General features: G+C 48.1%; 1 protein-coding gene across 1 annotated transcript in view; it reads left to right on the top strand.

Annotated features, from left to right (window-relative positions):
* LOC129323422 (uncharacterized) overlaps positions 1-17,937 on the top strand; it is a 98,440-nt gene extending 80,503 nt beyond the window's left edge. Inside the window, exon 3 of the mRNA XM_054969954.1 lies at positions 17,776-17,937. Coding sequence (XP_054825929.1) covers positions 17,776-17,937 — 162 coding nt within the window. The remainder of the gene's footprint in view (positions 1-17,775) is intronic.
* Positions 17,938-18,150: the final 213 nt, after the last annotated feature.

Here is an 18,150-nt window from a genome sequence, read left to right as displayed (position 1 = left end):
ATTCCATCCAGTCCAGGCGCTTTCCCTAATTTTGTTGATTGTATAGCTTCTTTTATTTCTTCCTCTGTCACTTCCCTATTTAACTTCTCTTTCCATTCCTCTGAAATTGTTGGAAGCTTCATTTTCTCCAAATATTCCACTATTGAATCTCTATTCACCTCCTTTTTTTGGTACAATTTTGCATAAAATTTAAAAAAGGCTCTATTAATGGCAGATTGATCCATCAATATATTATCCTCTTCTCGAATCTTACTGCGCAATCCTATGGCCAGCCCCAATGCCGGCGTGCCTGCACAGACAGAGCAGTGGCGCCGCCAGGCCGTATCCTGTGCCAGCGAAATGCAGCGGCGCCAGCCCCAGCAGCAGCGCAGAGATGCAAATTGGGAGAACCAGAAACCGTTGTGGGCAGGCCTGATGTGCGGCCACCGCCGGGCGCAGCCAAAGGGCGCTGTTCCCCACAAGCAGCAGGGGGAGGGGCCAGGATAGGCGCAGCCAATGGGCAGCACGCGATCCCGGCCAGGCCCCAGAGCAGCAGGCAAATCGTGCCCATGCCGGCAGACCACCCCGGCTCATGCGTTGGGCGGGGCTCACAGTCGGAAAGGAGAGGGGTGGGCGTGATCTGAGGAGCCTCTCCCTCGTTTGCCCAATACAGCGCCAAGTCCGTGGCGGCCACGTCCAGAGAGGTTGGCATGGGACTGGCAGGCGCCCTGCCATGAGGAATCCAGGGCAGCAGCCAGTCCCGGCAGTAGGGAACAGCCACCAAGTCGCGCCGAAGGGGAGGGTTGGTCTGAGGCCGCCACCAAGAGGCAGACACAGCGGGCCCGCCCCCGTCCCCATCCCAAGGCAAAGACCACAGACACCCGTTGCACAGAAATCAGCCTTTATTATTATACCATCCCACATGAGGAAGGGGAGGCGTGCAGGAGAGGTAGGGTGTCGAGGGACCATGGGGAGGCAGGGCTGGGGAGAGCCCATTTGGAAGGACAGGCAGCCAGGAGCCTGTCAATAGCCTGGGCGCTGCCTCACCAGCCCCCTCCCCGCTCGCCCCCTGCGCCGTCCGGCGCCTGTGCGAGTGCATGGTCAGAAGCAGCTGCCCCTCCACCCAGCCTTCCCGGCTGCTGTGACCAGGTCACGCGGCCAAGCCCCGCTTCGCTGCCCCCGCCCCCCCAGGACCCTTCCCCCTTGTCTCCAGCAGCTGTATTACACCCTGGACTGCGGCCCCGCCTGTCCAGCAGAACACCCCACCCCCCGGAAGGTGGCAGCGGGGCTCACCGGCGAGGCCGGCAGCCAGACCCCCTTGGCCGTCCACAGGCCCGGCCTCTTGCATGCAACTGGGCCCGAGGGAGGGGCACCTCTGGGGCAGGTGAAGCTGCTGCAGCGGGTGGGGCCAGCAGCCTCCCCTGCAGGATTGGTGGGGCTGTCAGCCTAGGAGTGGGTCCCACCCCCCCACAAGGCAACGCAAGCGGCCACAGATGCTGAAAGCAGGAGACGGCGCCGGGCCAGGGCGGAGCCACGCGCAGCCTCGGACGCACTCCACCCCTCCCAACAACCATGGCATGTTGGCGTGGGAGGCTGGCAACTGCCCCGCAGGATTGGATGCAAGGCGGGACGCCGCGGGGCGGAGGGTGTTGTAATGGCCAATGGGGCTGCCGCAGGCACCCAAGGGGCCGGACCCACTCTGGGGGGAGGCCGCTCATGGGACTGTGTTGCTGCGGCTGCGGCTGCAATGGGAGCGACCCTCCTCTGACGCGCGGGAGCTCCTGCCAGGGATATGGCATCCGCCTGCCTCTACCCTAGTTTCTTTGCTGATGGAGCTAGGGTTTGGGAGAGCGGACCGTTTCCCCTGCCATCTCCCGCCCCCTTGCAGCAGCACCCCTGGCAACCCTCTCCCTGGCTTATCAGGTGCCAGCTGCTCGCCCTACCAGGGATTGATCGCCCTCAGTGGCTCCCCCCTCCCCGCTGACATGCCCTGCCCCAACCCTCTACCTGACGTTACTGTGAGGGGAGGGGGGGCGGGGAGGCAGAACGGGGTCTGTCAGATAGATTTGTGGCGATGTGCAGGTGGAGATATGTGACGGGAGTGTTGGGGGAGGGGCAGAGGACGAAGTCAGGCTTACAGACACAGAAGGTAGTTGTTTTACAACTCGTTTTATTGCACTGGAAAAAGCAGGCTTGTGTTTAGGCTGACTGGGGAGCCAGAGCATTCCACACAGCCCTCCTTCCTGCTCCGAGGGGCGGGGCTGAGGTGCAGGCCGCAGCACGAAAGTGCTTCCTGGGCTGCAGCCAACCATCCATCAGGGAAGTTTGGGGAGGGTGGGACGCAGGAGAGCAGCCATGTCCTGGACGTGCCTGCGGGAGAAAGAGACACATGTGGGCTTTGCCTCGTTCCACTGGCAATGCAAGCCCCACAGTCCGCCGTCTGGGCGGATGCACACAGTCGAGGGCAGCAGCGACCAGCTGCTGCACGGCAGTCTGGCGAGGATGCACGCGGCCTTGGCAAGCTTTTACCTTTATGGGAGAGAATAAGCTGGTCATAACAAACACCTGGTCACATGTGGTTTTTGGCGCGCCTGCCTCTGAGGCGGCCAGGGGCGGCCATGGTCGCCCCCCACCCCTGCTGGGCCTCACCCAAAGCGGCAAGTGAGCGGGTGGGTTCAGGTGAATGGGCGGTTTGCACTAATCTGCGGAACGCCCCCCCCCCAACCTCCTCCTCACCTGTCAGCGCTCTGTCTGTCATCACCAGGCGGGAGCTCCAGAGCCTGGGTACCTGCAAGGAAACAGGAGCGGCTGCAGTTAATTTGCCAAGTGTCATTCCGTTCTGTCACGGAAGGGTTAATTTGTTTGTGCTTAGTTAGAAGCAACTAGCTTGCATGAGTCCAGTTAGATGTTGAGTTGTTCTTCCTGTCAGGGTAGAAAGGGGGTTAGCCAGACATTTGCACTTCTTCCCTTTTACGGGAAGTCCCCCCACTTTTTCGCAAAGTCCCCCAAGTGCATTCCGTGCCTGCCACTGTGAATGCCCTCACCCCTGTTCAGTGTTCAAAGGGGCAACGCCACTCAGCACACCACTCAGCACACGGACAGAGGGACAGAGCCTCCGGCGACGTGCTCACTTACCTGAGGGTTTTGGCCGGCGCTGGCCGGATGTTTTTGTAGGGCGCGGTCGCAGGTGATTGGGTGCGGAGAGGGGGGCTCGTCCACGCCGGGTGCGCACACTGATTGGTCCCCGGGATAGTTCTCATCCTATGCTCCTTCGGGCCATGGAGGCGGGGCTGGGCTCTCGGAGAGGAGGCCGGTTTTTCACCGTTCCATGAGCGCCTATGGGCTACGCCTTCTTTTTCCGTGGCATAGCTTTTTTGCGCCGCTGTGGGCGTTCCCGCTTCTGGAGGGGCTTAGGGAGCAGACTAACTCTGGCCCTGCCCTCCCCCCACACACACCCCACGCCGGTGCAGGGCTCTACGCCGCTCCTCCGCCTCCGCCCGGCCGCCTGAGGCTTGCGCTGGTGCCGGCCCGCCAGCGGGCCAGCGCCGCGTCCCAGCGCGGGCGGAGGGCAACTTATTCGGGCGTAAAGCCCAGATACGCCGTCACAAGTTCGGTTCTTATTCACTTTCCCCGCCCCTCTTAGGATTGGGCTGCCTGTTATGGTTTTCTTCTCCTTTTTTTTCTTTAACTGCCACGCTAAGTATTTCCCAGGTTTATTTGCGCCTTCAAACAACTTCTGCTTCATTTTTTAAAAATTCCACTCCAATTCTTTGTTATCCATTGCCGTCAATTGTTCCTGCAGGATTTTCATATCCTGATATATTTTCTTTTTCCCTTGTCTTTTCTTAAGTTGTATCTCTTTGGCTTTAATTTTTTCCATAATTTCAAGTCTCTTTTCTTCCTTTCTCTTCCTAGCTCTTGCATTCAGGTCCATTAGTATTCCTCTAATCACAGCTTTATATGTGTCCCATACCTTATAAGTTGATACATCCTTGTTCAAATTGTACTGTATAAAGAATTTGGTTTCTCTTCGTAACAATGCAATATTTTCTTCCGTCTGCAGCAAGTCTTCATTTATCCTCCATCCTCTTCTTTTAGTAATAGTCTTACGTTTAAAAGGTGAATTTAGTCCATTTACATTCCAAGATATAATTTTACACTCCATGATCAAATTTTAGTTCCTTTTGGTAAGTCTTTTCATTGTCTTTAATAAATGTTTCCATCTCCTGGCCAGATCTGATGTTTCTCCTGACTCCACCAAATTCGAAAGCCAGTCCTTCAGGTATTTCCCATCTGTATCTGATTTTCAAATCCTTTAACATCTGGACCAACTCTCTGTACTTTTTCCTCTCCAACAACACCGATCTGGGCAGTTCTTTCATGATTCTCACCACTTTCCCATCGACTTCTAATGGATCCTGAAATTGTTTACTCACGATTGACTCTTGTATTTCTAGTTGTAAATTGCACTATCATATCTCTTGGTAACTTCTTTTGAGCTGCAAATTTTGAATTAATTCTGTATGCCACGTCCAGAAGCGCTGCTATCTCCTCTTCTTCTTTACCCAGGTAACCTGCCAAAATTTCTGTAATCTGCTCTTGGGCTGATTTTTCCAAAACTTCTGGAATTCCACGAAATCTAAGTTGTTTTTCCATTTGTTTACATTCAGCTACGGCCATTCTTCCCTTCACTCCTCTCATCTCCATTCTCTGCACATCTGCCAAAGTGTCAGCCGCATTTTCTACTGCGTTAACTCTCCGCTGTGTAACTTGCAAGTCTTTTTGAACTTGATCCATGTTCTTAGTTAGTTCTGCCATCTCCGATTTAAGTGTCTCTTTAAAATATTTCAAATTTTTCGCCATCTCTTGCATCATATCTTTAAGCTCTTTATTTCCTTCCGAAACTTTTTTGTCTAAATTTTCCAGCGCCGTTTGCCATTCCTTCTTCAACATTGTGGGGCTAGCTCTACTTCGCTCCCACGAGTCTGCTCTTTTCCTTAACTCCGTGGCGCTACTTTATTATTTTCTTTTATTTTTAAAAGTCCAGATTTAGGTTATTTTTCTAAAAACTAGTATTTACGCAGTCCAAAATGTCGGGCGTCTTTTCTCTATGGTTTTATTTTGAGGCAACCGCCCTTACCCTTGTCAAAGATGGCCTACTTCCGTTTTCCTTGAAGTCGCAGCTTTGCCCTACTTCAAAATGGCGATATTCCACTTCCGTTGTTTACAAGCCGCTTCTTACCAGTCTCTTTATGGTTCTGACGCACTTCCTGTTCCTCTCCGTTTCACAGCAGTTCTCGCGATGTTAAAACTTTCTCACAGTCCGCTATCTCTTCCTAGCCGCAGGTATGTAAACAATAATCGTTTTTCCGTGCTAACTTCTCTTTACAATGTCACTTTTTAGTAATTTATTTGCCGGAGTTTTCTCAGTTATATATCAAGTCTCTCGCAGTTTTCTAATTCTCTTTATCACTTTATTTCTTATTGTAATCTGTCCCGTATTGAGAGATAGCAATCTTTACCTTCTTAAATGTTTCTCTTGGGTTGTAGTCGCTGCTTCGATTATCCAATCGATTCAGGTTCCCTTTTCGGTTTGCTGAAGCTTGGGCATGTAGGTCTTATGTCAAAAATTGACTCCAGAGCCGCTGCAGAGATCTTGGCTACCTTTCTTCGGGTGGGACCTCAAGGGTGGACGGGGGCTCGTTACGTAGAACCCCCCTCACACCCGAGATCAATGCGCCCTCAGGTTCTTGAGCGAACTTGCACCCCTCCAGCCCCTACAAACAGCGGCACGGACAGCTCAGCTCCCTGAGCTGCATTAGACCTTCATGAATCGCAAACCGGAAGTCATGTAACAAGGATTCTTGTTATATTGTGGCAAGTTGTGAATTTGGTGATCTTCCCTTATTGAACTCTTTTCCCTTATTGAACTGTTTAGTATTTTTCCTCTGATCCCTTAAGGCTGAAAAGCCTGTGTAGTAGTTTGGTTTCATTTTCCCATCATGTTGTGAGCTGTTTGTTCTCTACTAGCAGAGGGTAGGGAAGGCCCTGCTTTTGTTCAAATAAAACTTTCAAACCTTTAAACATGGTATGCTGATGGAATTATCACAAATCTGAATTAGGCATCATGCTTATTTAGGGTTGCCAGCTCCAAGTTGGGAAATTCCTGGAGATCTGGGGGGAGAAACCTGGAGAAACCTGGAGAAAGTGCAGTGTGCAGAGGGAAAGGACCTTGGCATGGCAAAATTCTATAGAGTCCACCCCCAAAAGTAGCCATTTTCTCCAGGTGACCTGATCTCTGTGGCCTGGAGACATGTTGTAATTCCGGGAGATTTCCAGCCACTACCTGGAGGCTGGCAACCCTATGTTTATTAGAAGTAAACATATAGCTTTTGAAACATGAGAAGGTGGCCCTGTATCTAGAATAGATATAGTTCTGTAATCCCACAAACTAGGGCTGGTTCACACATTAAAATACATGGTTGACAGACATGGTCTTGGAATTCCATCCCGGGAACAAGTGTTACCTCCAGGTGGGGCCTGGAGATTTTCCAGAATTTCAGCTGATCTCCAGACTACCCAGGTCAGTTTCCTTGGGGAAAATGCATGCTTTGAAGGGTGGGCCTTAGGGCATTATACCCCACTAATCTCTCTCCCCCAAATCCCACACTCCCCAGGATCCACCCCCAAAATCTCAAAGGATTTCCCAACTCAGAGTTAGCAGCTCTACTAGAAACTTATCCTCTCCGCCCATTCCCATTCCCATTGCTAGTTTCCTGACTGGAAGCAAGTCCATAGCTCCATTTGAAAAGATGCTTCTTGACATTTCTTTCCACAAAATTTTTCCAAAAATATTCCCTAAAAACACAGTTCAGCTAAAGGGAAGCACTTTACATCCCATTGGATTCAGTAGATGAGATTGAAACATATACTTAGCTCTCCCTTTGAAATCAGTGGGACTTATGCTGGATTATGCCCTAATGATATCTAATAGTAAAGTGGCTGACTTCTGTGGCAATCACAAAAGTAGGAAAAAAACAGGCCACCTACAGATGAGTTTTATACACCCGGGAGCTTCCCCAAGTAAGGAGAAAAATATGACTTTGTAAATTAATCAAAAAGGGGGGAACCCCCTCAAAAAAGGCCTGATAAATCCTGAGAATGCACCAGAAATGATGGGACACTGAGAGTAATTCAACAAGAATTAAATGAAAGAGAAGGGGTACAAATGAGTCCAAGTGGGTAAAAACTGAGAGGGGAGATTTGAAGAAGTGGAATTTTCAAATGGTGTATTCCCCCTTCCTTACAATTCCTTGTGGGTGCTCAAGCTGTACAACAAATTATGTAACTGCAGATATTTATAATATATATGTGCATTCGCTCACTTTTCAAACTCAGCAAAAGTTGTTCTGGAGATATGGGCAGCCTAGGTGAGGCCCTAACATCTTCCCTCCCCTCTGTTCATTCTCCTGATAGGTTTGTCCTTCCTGATATATGTAAAGTGGCCTAGATTTGAATAATAAAGACCTTGGTCAGTCTTGTTATATCATATATGTGTACACTAGCAACCAAGCCCGTTTTTTTAAAAAATGGGCTCTACAAACAGCTCCTGCACTCCACAGCCAATTTCGGGCTGAATCAGGCCCATTTGGGGTTGAAATTGGCCTGCTGCAGAGTGCAGGAATGCTGCTGGGGTGGCGCACCAGGCCCTGGAGTGTTCCTGCACTCCACAGTGGCTCAATTTTGGCCTGAAATGGGCCCGATTCAACCTCAAATGGGCCAAAATCAGCCCACTGCAGAGCACGGGAGCATTCCAGGGCCCGTTGCACAGCCCTCACAGTGCTAGGCCTTCCCAGGCCTCCAGAGGCCCCAAGGAGGCAGTGAGAAGGCAAGTGCACCTGCACGGGGATAAAAAGTGAGTCGTCAGCAACACAGTTTGCCTTTTATGTCTTAGGATTTTATTGGCTTTCATCAGTGCAACCCAGGCAAGGCAGGGCCCGTATGCAATGGCTTTTCTGACTACTTGGTATAAAGAAGTAGAGTTTTTGAGCTGACTTGCTCTTGGCTTTCAAGAAGGCACTATGCCCGGTTTCTATATGCTGTTGGGACTTGCATTTTAACACTGAATAAAGCAAGGATGACTTAAGAGGACAGAAGCATTTCCTTTATTTAAAAAATCTTAGTTTAACTACACAGGAACAGAAGATTGCCTGAAGTGACTTCCTCAGACAATGAGGCACAACCTGAAAGTGTTGTGTCATCAAAACATTTCACATGACCTGGCTCTTTTTGTGCACTCTCTCCCCTTGCTGGGGACAGGCTTTCTGCCACATCCTCAGCTCTCTACAAGAGTTCAGTTCTAATACAATGGTTCAATGAATAATAAAGGTGGACTCTTGTCATAATCCAGACGCTGATGCTATCTGCACCTCTCCAAACCTGGTGCAAAGAGAGAGAAACGGCCTGCAATGAGCCAAAGCTAGAATCCAGCTCAAAAGAAACATCCTTAGCGCTACTGCAAGAGCACAAGGAATTACAGCAGCACTGTAGCTCCCATTAACTCCCTTAAATGGCTCCACGTAATAGCACCAGGGCAATCCATAAGTTTCAATTATGTTTATTGGGTGATTCAACTCACAACAGCCCTGTTAGTGTGGAAATAACACTCAGTGCCTGCACACCAGAGGAGGGGTGGAGCAGTGGGTTAGGAGGAGAGAGTGTTGGAGAGGCAGGGTGGGGAAACAGAAGGAAATGAATTGTAGCATGAGGGTCATGGGATGCACATTGCCTGCCTCTGATTTTCTTCAGGGAAAAGCATCCAAGGATAACACAACTAGCAATCAGTTTCAAAGAGTAGTCTCCATCCTCCAGTGCATCATCCCAACAAAAATACACAAAGCCTAGAGCAAAAAATGTCAAAAGGAACACTGATTCTTTTCCCAGGCTGCCTATGTTGCAGGTGCCCCTTTTCATGCATTTCATATGCCCATCTCTAGAGACCATATTTTGTCTCTCATTCTTTTTCTTGGTAAGACTTTGCATAGTAAGTGCTTAAGGATTCTGGCCAACAGCAAAACAGATAGCTCTTTCAGGTCCTGTCTTGTTGAAACTACTTATCAACAGAAAGAAACAGTTTTTCTTGGCCCTGTGAAGTCACTGTGCAAGATTCAGAGATTCTGCATAACGAGTTTCCTCCACACTCTAACATAGATTCTTGCAACTATAGCCACCCTGGAGAACATAAATATAGGTCAATAAAATGTTCTCTGTGGGTTGGATCTAGAGTTGCTAACCTCCAGATGAGGCCTGGAGTTCTCCCAGAATTACAGCTGATCTCCCGTTGGAGAAAATCGCAGCCTTGGAGGGTGGCCTGTACAGTATCACAGCTCTACAGAGCTTCCTCATCCCCCCAAACTCCACCCTCCCAGGCTCCACTCCTGAATCGCCATGAATTTCCCAAGCCAAAGCTGGCAATCCTAGTTGGATCCTATCTTTCTGTACATGAAGAACTCCATCCTTGCCTCCCTTATTCCACTGCAGCCAAAAATGCCCCTTAAATGCAGTGGACCTCCAGGAGCAGCATGAAGGAAGAACTGAAGGACTGTGGCAGGAGGGAATCTGCAACAATCACCACCTGTGCACGTGTGGATTTTTTTTTAAAAAAAATTTATTTTCTAGTTACTAACATCAAAACTACAAACAGAAAAAGGAAAAAGGAAACAAGGGGAGAGGGAAAAAACAACATAAGAACACAAACTACAACTACAAGTATTGAATTCCCTTCATAATACAATTATTTAAAGTTAAACTTTCTAATATGCTATTAGATTGGTAGATCTTATAAGATACAAACTACAGTCAGGATCAGGTCTTCTTCCCCCCCCCCCCGCCGTCTCGGTCTCAGTTCTCTTTGAACAGCTACAATAGCTGCGCTCACTCCGTTCTCCCCACTCCCCCCTTCAGATTATGGATCTTCTTCTTGCTCGAACTCTTGATGATTAAGCACAAAATCCTTCAGCTGTACTTCCGATATTATCTTGTAGGCTTGGTCTTTATATCTAAACCAGATGCCTTCCGGAAATAACCATTTGTATTTTATATCACGCTTTCTCAGAAGAGCTGCAAACCTTTTGTATTTGAATCTTCTTTTCCGAGCTAAAAATGGAATGTCCTTCAATATCTTAACCTTGTTGCCAAGAAAGTTCAAGTCCACGTTAGTCGAATTGTATAAAATGGTGTCCCGAGTCTTCTTAGATGAAAAATCAATAATAATCTCGCGAGGCAGCTGACGCTTCATTGCATATTTTGAAGATGTCCGACGGACTTCCAGAATATCGCTTTTTAACTCTTCTTTAGTTGCCTTTGCGAATGACGCCAAAAGTTCCGACACCAAATCCTTTAAATTTTCACTTTCCTCCTCCTTCACATTCTGTAAACGCAATACCGTCTGAGCACGATCCACTTGTAGTCCTATCAACTGATTCTCCAAAAGCTTTACTTCTTTGTTTGTAGCTCTCATGAGTGTTGCATTTTCACGAGCAGATTCCTCTGCCTCGAGCGCTACATCTTTAATGGTTTTCACTTCATTTTCAACTGAGCCAACCCTTTGTCCGATTTCATTTAGCTTATCAACAAAGGGCTTCATAGCTTCAGCGATCGACCGTTTAACCACCTCTTCAAGAGACTCTCCTTTCCCCTGCAAAGCAGCCGAAACAGATTTGCCCAAAGCAGGGCTCTGCTTTTTCGTCGCCATCTTGGGGGGGGGGGAGTCCGCCAACTAAGTTCCAAAACTCAATGAAGGGGAAGATATCCGAACCTTCTTAGCTTCAACTCCCACCAATCGCATACGCATACGCTTGGAATGACAGAAGGGATTCGCTACTTACAGGTTTTCACCTTAAATCTGCTTGTTGCCGTTCTCCATGGCCCGGCAGCACGCGATGTGCTGCGCAAGTCTGCCAGCCTCCGTAGGAGCAAACGGGCAATTTACCCCCTGCATCGACTTCAGGGGGCTCTTCCCGCAGCGCTCCGGACCCTGACCCCCTCACTGGGAGTCCTGGGGGTTAACCCTCGCAGGTCAGCCACCCGGTCAGGCTGCTCAGCCGCTTCCTCCCGGACCTGCGGAGAGGAGCGTCCAACATGGCCAGGAAAACGAAACCGAATCCACGTGTGGATTTTTTTAATGCAATCCAACCCTATGCATGATAGAAAGTGCCCTGATTGAAGTGTCAGTGTAAAACCTGGTTATTCTCTTTGTGTGTCACCTTAGGACTGGGCCTGAAGGTGAGCAACATGTTGGCTGACCAAGATAAAAAATTAGCTGTTGTTATCTCAGCATGATATTCTAGCAGTACAGAATTATTTAAAATAAATTAAAGTGTAATGCATATTTGGAAATGGTTCTGATGATTAAGAAATCTGTGACAGCGATTGGAACAGCTGCTAGTAGGAATCCCAGGGGCCCACCAGCCCTTCTGCCCACCAATCTCTGGTGATCAGTGGGAGGTGGCAAGCCTCCTGGTGATCGCCCATCACCAGGAGGCAAGCCAGGCAAACTTGCGGCTCATGTGTGCCAGCCAAGAGTGACAACTTCTCTTCCAGAAGTGATGTCATCAAGAAGGCTGTGAGAGTGCTCCCTCGCTTCTTAAAGAATCGTCCCTGTGTGAAGCAAGGGAGCACTCCCACAGCCAACATAATGACATCACTTTTGGAAGTGATATCTTTGCACCTGGCTGGAAATGTGCACATGTCCCTTCCCCGCCAATTGCCAGGAAGACTTGGCAACCCTACCTGCTAGAGTGTCATAGAAGGTTGGGCAGGCAAAGAGCCTGGTAACGGCTGAGCTGCTCTGGTCCTACAGAGCAACAGAAAGGCCTAAGGAATGGGAGAGAAAGCAACCATGGGCATAAGAAGAAAGCCACAAGTCAGCCACAACAGAGTCTTCATACAGGCCTAGGGAAGAAAGGGGACGGACGGGATACACGTACGGACACACACTGGAAATAACTGCCATAAATGTCTGGGTCACTTTTCCATTTAAAGGATACTCAAGGCAATTTACAAATGAAAACATAGACATAACATAAAAACAAAACCTAAAAAATGTAACAAAACGCTAGGGACAAGAATCAGATTTCTTCAAAGGTCTTCCATAACAAATATTATTTCAAACTGTAATAAAAGACTTGTAAAAATAATTCCGATTATACCTTCTAGGGCAGGCTTGCCAGCTATAGGTTGGGAAATTCCTGGAGATTTGGGGCTAGAGACTGGGGAGGCTGGGGTTTAGGGTGGGGCAGGAAAGGGAAGGGAAGAACATCCATAAGTGCTGTTCCGTTGAGGTTTGCCCAAGCCTCTTGCTCTCTTGGCTGAGGACGCAGGCCATTCAAAGCTACTCACTTCTCCTGTGGACTGGACCCTTCTTTAGGATAGGTAAATATATTTGCTCACTCTCTCTCTATTTAAAATTTCTGACTACGCTTCCTAGGGCTCTGTGTGTGTGTAATTATTTTTGCCCTTGTAATTCTGCATGTATGTGCATATCATTTTGTTCCTAATAGAAGTTACTGTTGGACCTTAAGAACCAGCCTCGTTTGCTACCTTGGGAAGGGACCTGGTAGAAACTGGTGACAGATCCCTGTGGTTAGAGGCCTCTTGCACAGCTATTCTCCTTGCTAGCTAATTCCCCCACAAATCATTTCATTGCAAGGAGACCCGTTCCGGTAACAGATTAATTGGTGGAGAATGCAGGCATCACCCTGTACTTTTATTCCCATGATTCGTGACCACGAGGAATAAATCTACAGATTAAATCTACAAATCTTCCCCACAAAACCAACAAAAATAACAAAGCATTCAAGCCTAGTGAGCGATTGTAAATCTTGTGTGTGTCATCAGTTCCACCCTCCAAAACAGCCATTTTCTCCAGGGGTACTGATCTCTATAATCTGGAGATCAGTTGTAATCCTGGGAGATCTCCAGGCCCCACCTGGAATTTGGCAATCCTACAGAATCCTGAATGAGTTTCATAGTTTGAAATATCACAAGCCCCTTTCTCATGTGTCATAAACACAGGGCACTGTCTGGCCAGGCAGAACAAATGCCAATCCCAGCTGGAGTTGTAAAATTACCAGAAGGTGAGTCAGGCTGCCCCTCCACACCCCAGAGAAGCACTTAAGTAAAACAAAAGAGGTCTTCCAGGAGTTCCTGCTTATCTCATCAATGCCCTTCCATACCTTCCTCACCCCTCTTTCCTTATCTGGGCTATTCAGGGACCTGATAGCCACTCCTATCTGGCCATCGCAGGTGGCCCTTTTTCATCTACAGTTTCTCCCAGATATGATTAATCAAACCTTTCCCAATGTATTGTTACACTTCTGGACAAGCCATCAAGCTATTGTTTCAGAGGCAGAAGACATACTTCTGCCCCAGGGTATTTTTTACACTATACTTGGGCTGCCCCAAGCCCTATGCTGTGTGTATGTCCTTGGATCCTATGCATACCCTCAGACATGTGTCTGAGCCTTCTTGCCACAAAGCGCTGGTTGCTCATGCTGCTATTCTATGGTTGTCTTTTATCTCCTAAACTGGTAAATATCACCCGATCGTGAATCTTTCTCCCTCTTCCTCCCTGTTTCCTAGTTAGCTCTGTGCATATGCTGTGTGTGATTTCCTGTGTGTTTGTCCCTACTGCTCCTTTAATAAAAACCATTCCTGTTGAGCACCCACCTGGTTCTTTCAGAGAGTTCTCTAAAGGAATGACCTTGGTATATATTGGTGGAGATCCTGCAGTTACCCCCTTTCCCTGCTTCTCCTTATATGCTAATTCCCCAGCTCACAAGGAGACCTCCCTCCATTTAGGGTAACATTTCCACCAATCTTACGCACCATATTTCTGGAAATGTAGGTTCTGACAGCAAAATAATTACAGAATCTGAGTAGGTTCATATGGGTAAAGGTAGCCATTCAGGTACCTTGGGACCAAGCCATTAAAGGCTTTAAAAGTCAAACGCAGCAGTTAGAACTGGGTCACCAAACAAACTGGAAGCCAGTGTGGTCTATCTAGAACTGGCTTTATATGCCCATTGCTGGAGACCCAGTTAGTATTTTGGCCACTACATATTTTTACCAGATTTTTTTTACTAGCTTTGAACTAATCCAGTCTTTGACTGCAGGCCTCTAGATAGCAGATTGAATAGGTCTGCGCATGGCATCAGCCTATGCTTAGTTACAGGCAGAGTATCTTTCTTTTTCCCATGGACTAATAATCTTGTTCCTGTTCTCCCAGTTTGCTATCTATGCTGCCCAACAAAGAGGGTTCCTTTTCTGAGCTGAAGCTCTTTTCAAGTCCCCTCAGTGGAACTGGCAGAGCAGCTTCTACTCGTTGTCGTTTCACCTTGCATGGTCTCTTTCCCTGGGCTCCTTACTTTCCTATAATGCTGTGGTTAATATTCTGGGTACAAGACTGCTCAGCATCACTTCAACGACAGCCAGAGATTAAAAAGTACAAATATAATTGGGACGATAATGCCCCTGTGCAGCCAACTGAAATGGCAGGAGGGGATGGGCAATCTCATTGGCATACTCTCAGCAGCTTTTCCCCCTGGCTGAGTCCTCACAGTCCCTGCCTACTTTGGACAGCGTCTCTCTTCTTGCAGCTGTTGGTGCGACACACCAGAGGACATAGTCCTCCACACACATCCCACTCTTTATCCCCTACTCTTCACTAGGGGTGTACAAGCCAAAAAATTTCGGCTAAAGCCGAAAGCCGAAAGCCGAAAGAAGAATCTCTTTCGAATAAGCCGAAAGCCGAAACGGCCAGCCGTTTCGGCTTTCGGCTTTGTTTCGGCTTTCTTTCGGCTTTCGGCTTTTTCAATGGGAAAATGGGGAAATGGCAGCAGTATCTTACACAAAAATAACACAACTCACTTCACATTAAAGAATCACCCCAAAATATTGCTGTCAAAAGCACTTTATTTCCTTAACTGCTTTAGGTTACACAGTAGGAAGGCACAACAGGGCATGAAAGCAGTGTACTACATAAAAATAACACAACTTACTTCACATCAGAGAATCATACAAACACAACTGCTGTCAAAAACGGTGAAGTGGGTTGTATTATTTTGTGTAGTACACTTCTATCATGCCCTTTGGTGTGCTCCCCTGCTGTGTATCCTAAAGCTGTTCAAGAAATAAAGTGTTTTTGACAGGAATTGTGCTTTTGTGATTCTCTGATGTTAAGTGAGTTGTGTTAATTTTTCTGTGTGGGGGACTGCTGGTGTAATGTGTCATAATGCTTTGCCTACTTGTACTTTGAAAGGGAGAAAATAATTTTTAAAAAACTTTATTTTGTGTTGTTCGTGTTTTATTCTTTGTTGTGCAGTTGGTTCCCATCATAGGGAACAATGGGGCTGGCTGGCCAGCCATCTCTGTAGGTGGTGGGGGAATTTGAGGGAGGGTGTCTGTGGTTCAGGTGCTCTTTCACAGGGACCAGCTGGCACTCAGAAGTGTGCCCACCATTGTGGCACCCCTGGGCTATGCAGAATTGCCCAGGGAAAGAGAGTTTAGAAGTTCCCAGCATAGGGAACAAAGGGAGAGGGCTGGCCTTTGCCAGCCTGTTCCTGGGGTTATGGGTGTGGGGCAGGTGGGGGTGGATTTGGGTCTGTGAGGGGCTAATGTGGGGATTTGGGTCTGTGTGTGGCAGCTGGGGGGGAATTGGGTTTGTGTGGGGCTGTAAGGGGTGGACTTTAGGGGCTGAGAGGACCTAATTGGGGAGGCCATGAAATGGCCCCCCCAAGTGGGAGCAAGCTGAGCCTTGGTGGGGGGTGGGAGGAGGGGTGGGAGAAGGGCCCCTGAGGGTAAGGGGGCATTTTGCATGCAAAATGCCACCCCTGGCAAAGGAAGCCTGCTTCTTCATTTTTCCCCATAGGAAATAATGAAGAAGATGAGCAGCAGCATGCTAACAATATGCTGCTCCATCGCTTTCTTATGGGAGGATAGGGGGACCTGCTTTGGGGGGGCATAACATGGCCCCCAAAGTCCAATCGGTCTGAAACTTGGGGGTTTTTTAGAGAGGGGTTAGAGGAAGGTCCCCACCAATTTTGGGCTGATTCGGTGGGAAAATGCCTCCCCCAGACGTCCAGGAAGATGGAGGCATTTTCCCATTGAAAAGCCGAAAGAAAGCCGAAGGAAGCCGAAACGTTTCGGCTTTTTTCTTTCGGCTAAGCTGAAACGTTTCGGCTTTCTCTGAAACGTTTCGGCTAGCCCGAAAGAAGCCGAAACACTTTTGTTTCGGCTTTCTTTCGGCATTCAGAAAGCCGAAACGCACATCCCTACTCTTCACATTGCTGCTCTCCTGCCTCTGGATGCAAAAATCTGAGCATTCTTCCTCAAGTGCCTGTGCTTGTTCTTCTGATGTTGCCTTGGTGTTTAATATGTTTAATAAAAGCTAAATTCATGTGCAGACTTCGTGCAAAGCATGACTTGTATCTTGAAGCTAGGCACTTGTATTCTACAGCATTTTGTGCAGATAGGAGCAGAATTATACAGCAGCTTTGGCTGAAACTAAAATAAAAGGAGAACATTGTATTGTGTAAAATAGATGAATGTGAAATTTAATTTTTTTCTTTTTTGCAGTGGGCTGCAGAATCTTACATACATGAGGATCATATAGAAGTGTGAGTGAGAAACATTCTCCAGTATTTCTTGTGTATGAGGTTGATCATTAATGAAGCACTCTATTATACTCCAAGCTACTTTACTTTCCTAGGGGTTAGCTTCCTTTCCCAATATCTCATTCAATGAGGCTCACTTGCAGAATTTGCTCAGACAACAGTGATAGAATTTGATGGCTGTGAGTGGATATCAGAATGGGACTGGAGAGGATGTGAGAGTTGGGTGCAGCATGACAAACACAGTGAGACACTGTCAATGGGGGGCGGTAACAGGGGGGGCTGTTCTCAGCCCTGGGTAATACTACATTTGTGTTCCATTTGATGTCAGAGTGTCAGGTGCTTAGCATCACCTGACATACCCAGCAACATCCTGCTTTTCACTGCTGTTATGCTAGTAGTCTAATGCTTGATGTTATGGTTATGGTTAAATGCTGAGGCTATTCTTTCACTGGACTGCAACTGTTAATTACCTTGCCTTTCAGACCCATGATGTGAAAATATACAAGGGAGGTATTTGTTCCTGCTCTTATCTGTATGTTCCTCTGAACTGCACCCAGTAGTTCCCAGACACCACAACCTTGAAAATCCTACATGTCAGTTCTGCTGTTTTCCCACTTAGATGTTTTCCTGCTGAGCGGAGCTGACCGTTAGACTGGGGGTGGGGGTAGGATTTTAGGATTTGCCTGCGCTTTGAAAGCCTATATATGTTTGATGCTTGCATGTGAATGTTATTCCTGGCAAAGATGGAGTAAGATGTATTGTCGAAGGCTTTCACGGCCGGAGAACGATGGTTGTTGTGGGTTTTCCGGGCTGTATTGCCGTGGTCTTGGCATTGTAGTTCCTGACGTTTCGCCAGCAGCTGTGGCTGGCATCTTCAGAGGTGTAGCACCAAAAGACAGCCTGTGACACTGAGAGATCTCTGTCTTTTGGTGCTACACCTCTGAAGAAGCCAGCCACAGCTGCTGGCAAAACGTCAGGAACTACAATGCCAAGACCATGGCAATACAGCCCGGAAAACCCACAACAACCATGGAGTAAGATCTTGATACAAGCAGCTTTTCAATAAAGTTCTTTTACTGCCTAAAGTGAAGTCTTTTGAGAATTGCTTGGCATATCCTTACAGATTGCCAGGAATCCCATTCACCTTGGACCTGAACAACCGCAGAATCTTGACACCCATGCCATGGGAGCCAAAGGGAACAAGGATACCAGTGCTACAGAGAAGAGTGAGAAAAACCTCGAAGACCCCACAAACGAGCATGAGCCCAGCGTGCGCGTTGGCTGATGCTGGAGCATGACCCCGCGCCTGTTTTCCCTGATGGGATGCCAGCTACAGAGACTGGCCGGAATACACTCCACTAGGATGGATCCCTCACGTGGCATTGACCAGGAGGGAGAGCAAATGATGAGGTCATCAGCAGAGCCGACTGTACAGACAGAGTCTGTTCCTGGGGAAAGGACTCCTCGAGAAGGAGGAGGAAGAGTATGAGGAACCACA

This window comes from Eublepharis macularius, chromosome 2 (assembly GCF_028583425.1).
Source record: "Eublepharis macularius isolate TG4126 chromosome 2, MPM_Emac_v1.0, whole genome shotgun sequence".
NCBI classification, from domain to species: domain Eukaryota; kingdom Metazoa; phylum Chordata; class Lepidosauria; order Squamata; family Eublepharidae; genus Eublepharis; species Eublepharis macularius.
This window is presented reverse-complemented; position numbering and strand designations above follow the sequence as displayed.